Genomic DNA, 13,498 nt, shown 5'->3' with positions numbered 1-13,498 from the left:
TTTTCTTAATTATGCATGATCTAGCTCTTCTCATACAATAAATATCGAGGATTCAACAATTTGAATTGGAGCCGGAATGGATAGGCGATAAAGCTAGAGCTGGTGTTACGGAAAGGGATGACGGCTGGAGGACATTTACGCGGACTGCTTGGAAACTTCAGATGCATATTTTGAGGTGTCGACGCCATGACTGTTATGATTGGCGATGTTGAACCTGCGGCATGTTAGTAAAAGAGGGTAAACGAAATGTAGATCTAAATAAGACAACAAGATGGAACAGACAAGTACCACAGATGTCGCCTGCCATACCCTCTAGAATCATACACAATTCGCCATTTTCAGTCTCGTTCAACCACAAGGTTCTTTGTGTACCTTTTCCAAGTCTTGACAGATCCACAGTACATGCTCCCAGTCTTCCAGCCCCTCGAACCTCGCCAATTACCAAAGGAAAACTGACTTACCAAGGGAAAGTCTGCATTTTTAACTGACTCCAAGTAGAATTTCTTGCAGCCACACCTTGTAAATATGGACTCAATTGGCTTTCTCCGTACAATGGTTTGCCCTCTTTAGCGAGTTGAGACAGTTCAGCGTGGTCCACGGCAACTTCAGCAGCATTTTCTCTCCAACCCCAAAATCGAACTATTGAATCCCGTCAACTAATTGAGAACATCTCAAAAGTCAGAAGGTTAAGAACATACAAGACGATCGTTGATAAGCAAGCATGAAACCAGCCACAAAACCGAGGATACCAGTCAATCGAAGAGCCCCTCGGAAGGAGGCTGGTTGAGATTTGGTGGGGTCGACACGCTCTAAAGTTGTGACTATTAGATTTTCACTAAACGCCTAGAGCCACAGGCCTATATCTCTGGCCGCTCTCCGTTGCCTCCTCGCTTTGTTGAACCACTGCTACTTACCGTGAAGCCAGAGCAATCCTGGCCCTGCAACGGTAGCTCCTGCCCAAAGAGCATAATCGCTGGGACGCATATACCTAACGACTCGCTTGAGGTGTGGGTCGCTATCGATAAGGGGATATGGATGGGATACTTCTTTGAGCGGCATCTTTGTTGTTTAAAGAAATGTTATGATGTAGATGAAAATGATAGAAGCTGAGTACTGTAAGTGACGGACATTGCGGAAAAATAGACATGTGGCATCTTAATGTAGGGACTGATGCTGGGTTGGAATTACGTAAACATGTTTGATTACGTAGCAGATATCGGCCTTGGCCGTCATTAACTGTCTGCCCTTTGGCTTTTTGCCATCTTAAATAATTTCTCTGTTCTTACTTTCTATCATTCTTCAAGGTAAAGGCACAGATAGATAATGGCGCCACATACTGCTTCTAATACTTCAAGGCAAGGTATGACCAACCCCTTTTACCGCAACTCCGACGCTGCTGCCTCAAACGACCCCCCTCCTTCCTATGGGTCCCACTCTTCCCATCCTACTTCTCCTCCAGTTCCTTCATCTTCATCAAGATTTGAACCTGTTCAATATAGCTCCTTGTCAAATTTGAAGAATCAAAAAGCAGCGCCCAATCATCAACAGGCTTTTGAGTATGTTCCACAGTCATCGAGACAAGGTTATCATTCTGGTAGCCATTATGAAAGCGGGGGAATGGTAGGTGGAAGCGCAGCCAGAAATTTACCGCCGATGCCGCAAGGAGGCATGATGCCTCCTATTCCCTCTACGCCTCCTCGGCGTACTGTCAGCGCTCCACGTACGTTGATCGTGACAAATACCCCATAAGCGCTGAATTATTCCTTCATAGCTCTCCCACCTGCCCCAGCTCTACCTCCCAGAGCTCCTTTAAGCTATCAAGGATATGTTCCTGCCAGTGCACAATCAGGATTAGACTCTGCTCGGAGAGGGATTAGCTCGGCAGGTGAGAGGATTGCGGATGGATTCAATTCTGTAGCAACGCAACAAAGAAAGGAACAGGTTAGTCCCTCCTTTCCAGTACTATTCTTGCCACATCTCGAAAGTAACTGACACAGCGCAAACAGATTTTGGGAGGTATCGGCAAGCTTGGCATGGGGGCTGTAAAGTTGGCAGGAAAGGGAGTTTATCAAGTCGGCAAGTTTGCAACTAAATAGGGCAAATAGGCTTGGTATATTGAATTACATTATCCATTGTTTTGTAAGTATGCAATTGTATTGAGACATGTGAATGGTCCTTGTCGACTGGCTGGAAATTCAAAAGAGTCGAGCTAAAGGTTCCGCAATTGAAGTCCCCCAGGCACAAGAACATTTTGTATTTTGCGGTGAGTCACTGTTTGTGTACTTGTTTACATTTATCAAGATAATTATACACTGCCTCTTCATCTCACCCTTGTGGCCGTCTAACTAACAGTCTTTATGAAACGGAAATGCCATAATGATGGTTAACATGGATCGTTGCCAAAGTAATATTCGACTGATATACACATATCCCTGTATAGTAAGTAAACAAGCTGCTTTCTAATCTTGTTTTCTAGCGAGACAATATAATCTTAACCCTTACCAACGGGTCGTGTATCAAGTGTTTGCCAATCCACTCAACAATGCCTTTTAAAAGCACACCTTTGGTCTTTTTCATGTTGGTTGAAGATCGTCAGTCCACTCACTTTGAAGACCTTTGACTTTTCGTTGAAGCATTATCGGCGCTTGACTGGATGTATAAGGGCCATTGAAGGAACCTTCTTCCATTGTATCAACAATCAACTCATCTCAAAAATTATTCTATCTTTGTTTAAGTGAAAGAGAGGAAAGCTAAGAAATCCTGTTGTATTGATAATGGCAGCTGTCTCGCCTGTCAAACGTTCACGTTCACGAGCCCAAGCGCATCCATATCTTCGCCATCCCCTGTCCCGTCATTCACATCTGTCTTCTCTTCCCCAGGATCAGCACGCCCAACAAGCTCAAAAGATCTATGAGATAGTCAAACCTCAGACTGTTGCGTCTCCTGAGCCACGGCTCAATCCGTCGGCGAATGAAGCATGGTTCCGCGAATGGAGAGGAAGAGCTGTGAGAAAGGTCGGAAGAGCGGGCTGGATATGTGACAACATAGAACTGGAGGTGTGTTTTTCTTTAAATTTGAGTAAAAGATAGGTGCTGATTGTATTTTAGAGACAAGAATCTGAGGTAAGAGTAGGAAACAGCCGAGTAGATTGTGATTTCTGATGTGCTTGTAGCATTATCTGTTACGACTGAGTAAGTTTAGAGTTTTGCAAGAACAGATTGACGAGTTGAATGAACTCACAAACAAAAAGTTATGGGCCGTAAGCGTTTTTCTAGATGTTTGCTTGAAGGTCTTGCTGAAAGATCTAGTCCCATTTCCCTATCCCATATTCCGACTTCTTCGGTCTCTTTCTCATTCACAGCTCAAGATCTTAGATATTGGTACAGTAAGTGTTAACTTGTGGAGATGTCGGTGCGTTGACTGACCACTGATAGGGAACTGGAGCGTAAGTTAATTGGCAAGTGAATATAGCTGATGATTAGTTGGGCTATTGATGTGGCTGAGATGTATCCTCGGTGAGTAGACGTTGCATCTTTGTAGCCTTGGAGGCTGAACTGACGTATTGAATTGTTAGTGCCGAGGTCATAGGGTAAGCTTCAATAAAAAAATGAGAATATAACGAAGACTAAAGACAGATATTGATAGTTTGGATTCGGCGCCGATTCAACAAGAGTAGGTGTAGAAGCCCTCGTCAACTATCAAAGCTAACATTGTTTCTTGTTTCAGAATGGCTCCTATAAATTGCGAGTAAGTCAGACGTCAGGTATTGCCCCTAAAGCTCAACTGACAGTAGACTTAGTTTTGATATGTAAGAACCTGGCACAAATGGCAACCATTTTGTTTATAACACTTTATAGATGCCCTGATGGATCGCTTCCCTATTCGACCAACTCTTTTTCCCTCATCCACATCCGTTTCCCGTCCCTCACATCCTTCCGTCCCTCTACATCATCATCATCACCAGCAACACTTTCTTCCCTACTATCCCTGCTTCGCCCTGAGGGCATCTTACTCATATTCGACTGGGCTGGTCCACCCGAGAGGAAGATGGGAGAAGTAACCAGAGGAGCAAGGGCGTGGTGGGACGCATTTAGGCGTGGAATAAGGCGAGCAGGAATGGGCTGGGATCTTGACGAATTTGAAAGACGAGCAGAAGATTTAATGGGAGGATGTGAGGTGGGCAGCATGGCTCTAAGAATGCCTATTGGCCGATATAAAGGTGAATTTGTAGCAACAATACGTGATACTGAGCCACCTACTAACAACAACATAGGCAAGTACGCCCAGCTTGGGGGCGTAAATTATATCAATACACAAATCTTTCTAGAATCTGCCAAGTATGTGATTATGGAATACGGAGGGTATAGCAATGCCGAGGTAGATGTTCTCAGTAAGTTTTGCTTATACCTACAACGACAATCCAGATTAACAGGACAGGCGAGGCTTTCTTGAGAGATGTAGAGGAGCAAGAGATGTGGATGCCTTATCGAGCCGTATGGCTGCAAAAGGCTTTTGAAGATGGTCAATGATGGATAATTGGAAGCGTTGGCGACTCGGCGCTTGATATATAGTAGTTTGTGGGTATATATAGTAGTTCCTGGAGTTTATAGACAAATAAGATGCCATCATAATGACTACCATTCTTAAATCATGTTGAATAAAGAAAAAGTAAAGATAACAAAACGCGTCTTAATTATATAATTACGCGACGCGTTTGGCTATTTCTGTACTTTTTTGTCATTATCTCTTTTCCATCTTGATTTGATTTTGAAAATGCTGTTAATACAAGGAAAAGTTATTAGTATCTTGCAAAGAGATGCTGGTCCCAGTCATCCACCGTCACCCTTCTCATACTTTTTTCCCCTCGTCATGGTCATCCTCGGTTGCGCGGGATACATTTGCTGGAGACGATTTCATAGGAGCGGAGGCCCAGGACTACCATTAAAGTGAGTAGTCAAATGTTACAAGCCAACGCTACTGACTGACGTTACATAGTGTGGCAGCAAGCTCCCCGGCAGGTATCAGATTATCTGAGGATGGGGTATGTTTGGCGGTTCATGCAGTGAACCGAGTTGAAATGGGCGTAGCCTCCAACGCATTCCTTCATTACCAACAACTTGTCAACGGACTCGCTACCTTCTCATGCTCTCTCAGACCTTCCCGCGCTTGACCGCGCGCACCTTGTTCATTCTTCGCCTCTACCTTCTCAGTCGTCTCGTTCGTTTTCGGATATGCCAATCGCTAGACTTTCAAAGCCAAGCACAACCTCTTCAACCTCGTCTTCCAGAGGAGCCCTGGGCGCTCTCAACAAGCACAGAAATGAACACAGTCGACCAATCGAAGGAGATAGCGATTCCGAGTCTGACCAGTCACATACAGATTGGAGAACTACGCTTGGAATCGGAGGTGGCGGTGGTGTACAGGAGTCATCAGAGAGGGCATAAAAATGTAGTGCGACGAGTTTCTATCTAGATGCAACACTTACTCTGTCAATTAAGCATCATTTTTTAAATAAATAAAAAGTAATAAAAAATAATAGACAGATAATCATTAACTGGACCAACTATTCCACGCAATTTGCTGACCTTTCTACGCATATCTTCATTTTCTTTACATTTTTCTTTCTTTCCTCAACATTACTTTTTAACAAGAAACCAATTTGGGAATAGATTCCATCTGAATGGAAACGTCGACATGTCCCACGCACTGCTGTAAGTATGCCGTCTGCAGAAAAAGCCGCCTATTGACCATGCAACCAGCCTCCGTCTCTTTCTCTCTCCCTATTTCTCCATGTCTATCGCCATGCAGTATCTCAAAACATATCCAGAATCCATAGGCATTTCTCATTACCTCTGCTGGAGAATGAAGAGGATGCCACCATATGAAATCGACTTTTATTGGCCTCAAATATGGTATGACATACCGATGGCCAACGACACTTCTTGGATGGAAGCTGATAGTTTTAAATTAGCCATCTACTCTTGACATACCCAACGCAATCGAATGCGTTGGAGTCTTTCATTATGCAAAGGGCAGAAGAGAGCACCCATTCTGTCATGCTAGTAAGGTCTACCTTTTGAAACCAAGCTCACCAAACCACTGTAGACGTTTTGGTTCATGCAAGCAGCTCTCCAAGACTTGATATCAACCCGGCAATCTGACCCTGTACCATTTGCCATTTGTCAACGTGTGCTACATCGGTGCCATTCAATTATCTTTGGAGACCCTCCCCAGCCCTCAAGATCGCCGTATCTAGCTCTTGCTTCCTCGTCCACGTCGGCGCTTGAAAGCTCGTCCAGAGCAGCAACAGTTGGCAGGAGTGACTATAGAGCTATGTCGACAAGCATAAATTCTCACATACCAGCAGCACTTGTAGGTATGGGAGTAATCTTGGCAGGAACACCGGGCATGCCGAGTCTGGTGGATGTGGTTGGCGAGTGGGCAGTGACTCAAGGTCAGAGATCGAGGAATGATATTGATGATGGCAGAGACAGAGTCGAAGCGAATGTAGGGGGTGGAGCAGATGTACAGCCTGAAAAACTTGAACGTCGCACAGCAACAAGCAAGGAAGAAGAAAACGAAGAGAGTGATGGTTCAGATGAGAATGTCCTGCCGCGACTACCCACCAAGAGTGTAGTTGACTTCAACGTATCAATTGACCGGGAAATGGGACCAGCACAAACAGCCCCTAGCCTCTATTCGCCTTCACTATCACTAAATCCTCCAGATCATCTAACTGAGAATAATTTCAAAAAAATTCGTACCCCAAGACGCAAAGGCTCAGATCCGTTTGGCCAACTACCTCTTCCTGAGCTTGAACATGAAAAAAAGCATTCGTCCACTCCACCCAAATCAACACATCAACCCTTCTGTTCCGTTCCCGACCTCTACTCTCGACCCTCGGCCAAAAATGACCTTTATTCGAGAAATAAACCACCTTTTGCCGACGCTATATTAGCTACATACAACCTCGCAGCACAGAGGCAATTGCTGAAAAGCCATTATTGTAGAAGCGAGGTGAGGTTTTTCTTGTTATTGGACGATATCAGCAGTAGGTTACTGGTCATTCCAAAACCTGCGAGGGTTTCTGCGTTGAGAGCAGAATTGACCAGTCTGAATCACTATTTGCCTGCAGAGGTACGTTTTTATCCTCTTGGCATTGATCGAGGTTGAAAAGAAACAGATATGCATGCCTCTTTGGTGTACAGCCGAACATTCTCACGAAACGCCTTCTCCAAACGTGCCAACCCAACCACTTTACGCCCAACGTATGTCAGCCAAAGGTCATTCCCGAATAGTCCGTATATCCCCTGGCGAATCTGTTGTGCTCAACTCTGCTGGACGTGTGCCTTACTTAATACACGTGGAAATACTGGAAGGTGATTTAAATTTTGATCCGACAAAGAGAGAAAACAGAGAGTTGTTAAAGAAGATTGTGGTGCAAGAGGACATGAAAAAAAGAAGAGCTAAGGGAATTCAATCATCTTCAGGCGAAACTCATGGTTTAGGCAATGAATTGCGGGATACCTACCATGCTCAGGATGGCTTTGGATCACTGATGCCCTATGTACCTGTTATCCCTTCAACACCAACACCTGAACCATTTCAGATATCCCCTGCTTCATCTTCTGCACCCAAAAGATCCCTCTCTCAGTCACCCACCAAAAAAAGACAAAACGTAGACTCGGTCGAGCTGGAAGAAGTCGATCTAGTTGAACAATTATACGGTGCCAAGCTGTCTGTGCATGATCAGCTGCCAGATTTATCAGAGACCTTGCCTTTACCAAATGGACCAAAAAACAAGCAGTTGGACTTGCAAGCTTGGGATCGGAGGTCGCCTGCGTCAAGTCGAAGAGAAAGCTATAGCTCTTCTACCGTTATGTCGCCCATGCCAGCATCGATAGTCCAAGGCGACCTTGCCACTTCGCCTACTATCAAATCACCCTCAGCACCCGGTGTACTGTCCCTTGCAGCCAATGAGTTGACTTCTCTGCCATCCAAAAAAGCGATTACGCTCGAAGATTATTCTGAGCGTATGCGTACTGCCGCCGTCATGCTCGCTCAACTCAATGCACCTCTCGTTCTTTCTACACCTGAGAATCAAGGGGGTTCTTGGATACCTGATACAGGCTGGATAACGGGCAAAGACAAGGCAACGTCTCTTTCGCTCGACCCTCAAGTTCCTTCCCAGTCTGCAGGCGGTAAATTCAAGCTTGCCGCTGCTCAAGCTGCTGCAATACGGGAACGCATAATGCACGAGATGATGTCGCTTGAAGAGGAACGTGTACAGCGGATGACGGATCGACCACAGGGTGCCGATATAGAGCTGCCGTCTGAATGTAGGGAGGCGGCAGAGAGTAGGGGTACCGCTGAAGATGAAGGGATTGTGAGAAGGGAGTTAAACAAGGCTGATCCAAGCGCGGCTGTTTTGAAAGAGAGCTGGACAGCGAAAAAGAGCAGGATTAGGGCAAGTAGTCCTTGGGGGCATTTGGCGAATTGGGATGTGAGTAACAATCATGGATAACAAAAACAAACTGACGAAGGCGGTAGGTAATTTCAGTTATTGTCAAGTCCGGGGCAGATCTCCGCCAGGAACAGCTGGCGACTCAGTTGATAGAGCAGTTCAGTCGGATTTGGAAAGAGGAAAAGTCCGATTGCTGGGCGAGATTGTATGTCACGAATATCATCCAGATGTGATCCGATGTCGACCTCCAAGTAACTGATGCGACACTAGCTTCCGTATATTGATCACGGGCGAGGCATCCGGCTTAGTCGAGACAGTCACCGATGCCGTATCTATTCATTCTATAAAAAAGGACGAGTATGCCAAACGATTTGCAGAGGGCAGACCAATTGGTCATGTTTCTTTAATGGATCACTATGTTAACGTGCGTTCTCTTGTATCTTTCCTGGTCCACCTGCTGATTATTCATCAAGACATTTGGCAAACCCGAGACAGGCCGTTATGCTCGTGCTCAACGCAACTTCATCCGTTCTCTAGCTGGCTACTCAATTATCACCTACCTCTTACAGATTAAGGATCGCCATAATGGTAATATCCTTGTAGATCATGAAGGACATTTAATACATATCGATTTTGATTTCATGTTGAGCAATTCGCCTGGGAAAATGTCATTTGAGGCAGCGCCGTTCAAAATGCCCATGGTAAGTCCATCTAGTTTGCAACTGCTGTCATTGTAGTGCGATGCTAAACAAGGAGACAGGAATATGTGGATATGATGGGGGGGTTGGATAGCTCAGGCTATATGTACTTTAAAAAGTTGTTTAAAGAAGGGTTTGAAGCAGCCAGAAAACACTCAGATAGTCTAATCAGTGAGTACTCTTCACATTAAAGGGCCATTAGCTAAGAAATGTTTGTAGCCATTGTGGAACTAATGCAAAAAGGTGTGTTAACTAGACCTTGGGATCGAAGCCGCTGGCGATTGACAACTCTATAGACTCAAAATTCTGCTGTTTTGCTATATCTGGCCAACAAACATCTATCCACTTCCGTGAACGCTTCCAGCTTGGCCTCACTGCTCAAGCAGTAGATGCGTATCTCGATAGATTAATTGTGAGTTCTACGGGGAGTAATTACACTAGGTTATACGACACTTTCCAGTATTACAGGTGGGTCTATACGTACCTCATGAAAAGCTAAGCTGAAAATGGACTAGCCAAGGTATTTTGTAAATATTTTGCATAGGTAGATGGGCAAATAGCAACTCTAACAGGATACTATCTACTAAAGAGACCTCATGCATGATGGGTCAATTAGTGATTTGAGAAAACGAATAGGTTGCAGGAAATCCAAGTTTGTACCAGAATATCTCACTGAATTAACATTCAATGACGCACGAACCTTTATTTCGTTTTCAACATCAACTTGTTGAAAACAATCCTTCAACTTTTCAACTATTCTGTATACCATTGTCTGATGAGCAGGATTTAGTAGAGAGAATGCGTGATGGTAGACCTCCTCCTTTTGCCCTACCTTCTCTTGCGGGCGTTCCTCAGCCATGGCATTGGGAAAAGGATACAAGAACGGTTGTTTTCTTGTTTCTTGAAGGTGAGTCAGCCTTGCAATGCTGTATGCATGCTAGGCAAAGCATTCGGTGTTGGCAAGTATCGTTAGTAACTGAAGCCGTCTGATGCGTTTGCCAACGAGCAGCCATGTGCCCAATATTGGTGATGATTCACCTCTTTTTCTGGACGATAGAAAAGGCAAAGGCACAAGGACATGACGCACTTTTGCTGCTCATGTAAGTGATAATCCATCTGTTTGATAATACGGCAAATGTGTCTCTAAGGTGTTGACAGGAGCCCATTGATGCCTTTAGCGTCTCTGCACTGTATCGACTTTTCATATTCGTCCTCAACTGTTATCAGCTACTTTCGCACTGGCATAGGGAACCCCTACTCATGATGTCGAACGTCATCCTCGAAGGTAGAAATCGGAATTTCAATAGGCCTTACCCTCCAGCTCTGATGAGAATTATCAAGCATACAAGAATTTTGAATCTGATGGTCGTTTTTGGCAGCTTGTATCTGGTTTTTTACTTGCCAACGTAAGTGTTTTTGGAGCTGTTTACTTTAATATATACAGGGTAACGTAGGTTTGCAGCATTTTACGGTATTGGTACCTGGACGAGAGCTCAATTTAAAAGAGCATGGCTCGCCATTTGGGGTTGATGGGTGGTAGCAATGGCAGAGAGGACTGCTTGCAAGCCATTAATCCTTACAATTGCCCGCAACAGACAAAGTGGTGGACATACTAGTCGTGGAGAAGCGTATCTAAATATTCTGCCTTGTTTTCTACTTCATCGACTCAATTCTCTTCCTTTTTGCTTCATAATCCGCCATTGATAGTCATTTATGCTACCAAACGATGTAACAGCATCCTGTTGATTTCCGCCTGCTCTATTCCATCTCAGCGGAATTCATGGTGACAAAATGAAGCTTTGCAAGTTGATAGGCAAGCCTTGCTATATCATGACGGATAGGTTATATCTGATCGTGTAGGCTTCACGATTCAATCAGTCAAGTTCGCACACCGGTGGAGAGACCATTTGAGGGAGGCAAAGGGCTTTTGTATCCGATTAGAAAAATGGTAGCCCACTGGCAGTCCTGATATATTGTGGGAAGACCAATTCTGCAACAGCTCGATGCCAGTCGGAAATATTTCATGTACTATACGTTAGAATGAATTTGCGATGCTGGCAAGAAGAGTCGCTTGTGGCGTACGTGATGTCGACCCTTGTGATTGAGAAGGTATTCTGGAGCATTGGTGTGCGTATACAGAGTCGGTGGAAGGGTAGAAGACCTTGTGTCTACACAATAAATGCTGACAGAACTTGAGAGCTGACTATTGAGACGCAACCTCAATTCCTTCTCATCGCGAATCTACTCTTCCATTTTCTACTATTCCCACATCCATATCGAAATTCTATCCCAGCTCCAGTCAGCGCTATCACAACGCAAGCCCATCTCAGATCAAGAGTAAGTCGGAAAACCAGCTTGTACACCTACCATCCCCCAAGGCAGACACTCACCTTAACATCTCAGGACGTGAATAAGCTAACCAGTTGGATCCCAAGACCTCATCACAGTCCGAAAAATTGAATTGATAAGATTAAAAATGAAATATTTGGCTGGATAATCGTTTAAATAAAGTCACGTGATTTTATCTTACCATTACTTTAAAAGTATAAATTATTGTTCAAGTTTTCAAACAGTAATTTAGCAAACGATGCCGCCAGAGCCTGCTTCTGAAGACTCAAGACGCCGAACACGGCCGTACGATGGAGTATGGGTAAGCAGGGCAGTAGAGATGGATGAGTGGCTCAGGCGTGGGTCCCATCTGCCGATTATACCTCAGCTCCACTGACTTGTTTGTAGAGCATAAAGTGGTGCGTTCAAAAAGCATAAAGATATGAGAGGGCTGGGTTAAAAGACGAATCCGCAGGTTGTATCAGCAACTTCGGCTTCTCTTATATCCACATTCACAGGTTTTCCCCTAGACTCCCTCAAGTCCAGGTTACAATCTTCAAGGGAGAAGGTCTCTATACACAGACTGGCGGCTGATGTTATTCGAGAAGAGGGCATTGGAGGGTATGTTTGACTCTGGAATTGACATGACTACTGACTAGTCGGTGTAGTCTATGGAGAGGGTTTCCGTAAGCCATGCGTTGATGGGTAAAGCAAAGTATCAGTCTAACCAGCCGCGGCAGTTTACCATTAATCACAATCTCAATCGTTCGGACTGTCTCTTTTACCATCTACACGTCCACCAAGCGTATCCTTAACTCTGCACCTGCGGCAGTCCCTCGGCAAACCAGACATGAGCCTTCTGGCGAGAAACGACCAGAGAGAAAGGGGGGTCAATCTGTTGATAGCAACAAGCGAGAACCATGGGTAGATGTGAGACTGGGAATGTTTTCTGGCGATAATGCCAAGGACATAGGTATAACAAGTCTGCTGGCGGGGGGAGCATCGGGTGCCGTCGTCTGTGTGGGTTCTGCGCCGTTTGAACTGGTGAAGGTGCGTTGCGATCTTTTCTGTATTAATGCTAATTCCCTTGATTAGGTTCGAAGACAGCTTGAATACCAGATTTATCGAGATTCTCATCCTCAACTCTTCAAAGAGCAATCGCACAAGTCTGATTCCCCTCTACCGCCGAGGTCCGTCGTCGGATCTAGTTCTGTGTCCCAATCCTCTCTAGGTTCCAGCGCTTCGCACAAGCCAAACATACCCAACTTTACACCTCCCACAACCATGCAAGCTGTTCGACTCATTGTCAGCTCCAACGGGATCATGGGTCTCTACACTGGATGGCGTCTGCATTTCATTCGAGATACGTTGGGCACTGCTCTCTACTTTGCCGAGTATGATGTCATGCGATATTATCTTGGAAGATCAAAATCTGAGCAAGAAGGAAGAAGTGCAGGACGGATGGACGATGTACAAGGAGACGTTCCTGATTGGGCTAGAACATGGTTACCGAAGAGCATCATCCCCTTTTTGTGTGGCAGTTTGGCAGGGGTCAGTAGTTGGGCCCTGATTTATCCTGTTGATGTGAGTATTCACAGTTTGAATCAAGACGCTGCGCTCACTGTCCCATACAGGCCATCAAGGTTTGTGTCGATTGATACAAATGTGGGAATCATACTGATATCTCGAAAGACAAAAGCTCAACAACGGGCTCTGTCAGGCTTGGCACCTCGGACACCTCTCTACCAGCTCCAACGTCTCGTACGTGGTATCGACGCCAGTAACCCCAAGACCATGTGGCAAGGTATCGCTCGACTGTACAGAGGGTAGGTGACTTGCTTTCCTTTTCATCTGTCCATGCTAATGGCTTGGCAGCCTGGGTATTTCCATGGTTCGATCGATGCTAACCCACGGGCTACTGTGGACCATTGTGGATGCTGCTAGCAGCTACATCGATACAAAACCTTTCGGGAGGATGGCCGAGGCAGCTGACGAACAGTTGACATAG

The 13,498-nt window shown here is 45.1% G+C and overlaps 6 protein-coding genes across 6 annotated transcripts; 5 read left to right on the top strand and 1 right to left on the bottom strand.

The window, feature by feature from the left end:
• Window positions 1-135: 135 nt before the first annotated feature.
• L203_101311 (uncharacterized protein) lies at window positions 136-1,059 on the bottom strand (the record flags this gene model as incomplete). Its single annotated transcript, XM_066210753.1, has 4 exons — window positions 136-214; window positions 462-639; window positions 699-809; window positions 915-1,059. The coding sequence occupies 4 exons, from the start codon at window positions 1,057-1,059 to the stop codon at window positions 136-138; spliced, it is 513 nt and encodes a 170-aa protein (XP_066066850.1).
• Window positions 1,060-1,323: 264 nt separating this feature from the next.
• Window positions 1,324-2,096, top strand: L203_101310 (uncharacterized protein; the record flags this gene model as incomplete). The annotated part of the gene is made up of 3 exons (XM_066210752.1): window positions 1,324-1,720; window positions 1,772-1,941; window positions 2,007-2,096. 3 exons carry the CDS (start codon window positions 1,324-1,326, stop codon window positions 2,094-2,096), a joined length of 657 nt encoding a protein of 218 aa, XP_066066849.1.
• Window positions 2,097-2,774: 678 nt separating this feature from the next.
• L203_101309 (uncharacterized protein) lies at window positions 2,775-4,529 on the top strand (the record flags this gene model as incomplete). The annotated part of the gene is made up of 11 exons (XM_066210751.1): window positions 2,775-3,056; window positions 3,108-3,122; window positions 3,173-3,385; window positions 3,435-3,445; window positions 3,575-3,589; window positions 3,646-3,672; window positions 3,727-3,747; window positions 3,800-3,808; window positions 3,858-4,219; window positions 4,274-4,390; window positions 4,438-4,529. The coding sequence occupies 11 exons, from the start codon at window positions 2,775-2,777 to the stop codon at window positions 4,527-4,529; spliced, it is 1,164 nt and encodes a 387-aa protein (XP_066066848.1).
• A 244-nt stretch (window positions 4,530-4,773) lies between these two features.
• L203_101308 (uncharacterized protein) lies at window positions 4,774-5,444 on the top strand (the record flags this gene model as incomplete). The annotated part of the gene is made up of 3 exons (XM_066210750.1): window positions 4,774-4,946; window positions 4,996-5,041; window positions 5,088-5,444. The coding sequence occupies 3 exons, from the start codon at window positions 4,774-4,776 to the stop codon at window positions 5,442-5,444; spliced, it is 576 nt and encodes a 191-aa protein (XP_066066847.1).
• Window positions 5,445-5,694: 250 nt separating this feature from the next.
• Window positions 5,695-9,693, top strand: L203_101307 (uncharacterized protein; the record flags this gene model as incomplete). The annotated part of the gene is made up of 12 exons (XM_066210749.1): window positions 5,695-5,711; window positions 5,760-5,912; window positions 5,972-6,062; window positions 6,106-7,137; window positions 7,184-8,503; window positions 8,551-8,669; window positions 8,735-8,888; window positions 8,938-9,165; window positions 9,225-9,333; window positions 9,382-9,405; window positions 9,459-9,630; window positions 9,678-9,693. The coding sequence occupies 12 exons, from the start codon at window positions 5,695-5,697 to the stop codon at window positions 9,691-9,693; spliced, it is 3,435 nt and encodes a 1,144-aa protein (XP_066066846.1).
• A 2,056-nt stretch (window positions 9,694-11,749) lies between these two features.
• L203_101306 (uncharacterized protein) lies at window positions 11,750-13,498 on the top strand (the record flags this gene model as incomplete). Its single annotated transcript, XM_066210748.1, has 9 exons — window positions 11,750-11,849; window positions 11,899-11,909; window positions 11,966-12,111; window positions 12,159-12,176; window positions 12,231-12,540; window positions 12,586-13,074; window positions 13,125-13,133; window positions 13,183-13,316; window positions 13,366-13,498. 9 exons carry the CDS (start codon window positions 11,750-11,752, stop codon window positions 13,496-13,498), a joined length of 1,350 nt encoding a protein of 449 aa, XP_066066845.1.

This window comes from Cryptococcus depauperatus, chromosome 2, assembly GCF_001720195.1.
Source record: "Cryptococcus depauperatus CBS 7841 chromosome 2, complete sequence".
Lineage (NCBI taxonomy): Eukaryota > Fungi > Basidiomycota > Tremellomycetes > Tremellales > Cryptococcaceae > Cryptococcus > Cryptococcus depauperatus.
The sequence above is the reverse complement of the archived record's forward strand: the minus strand, read 5'-3'. Positions and strand labels throughout refer to the sequence as shown.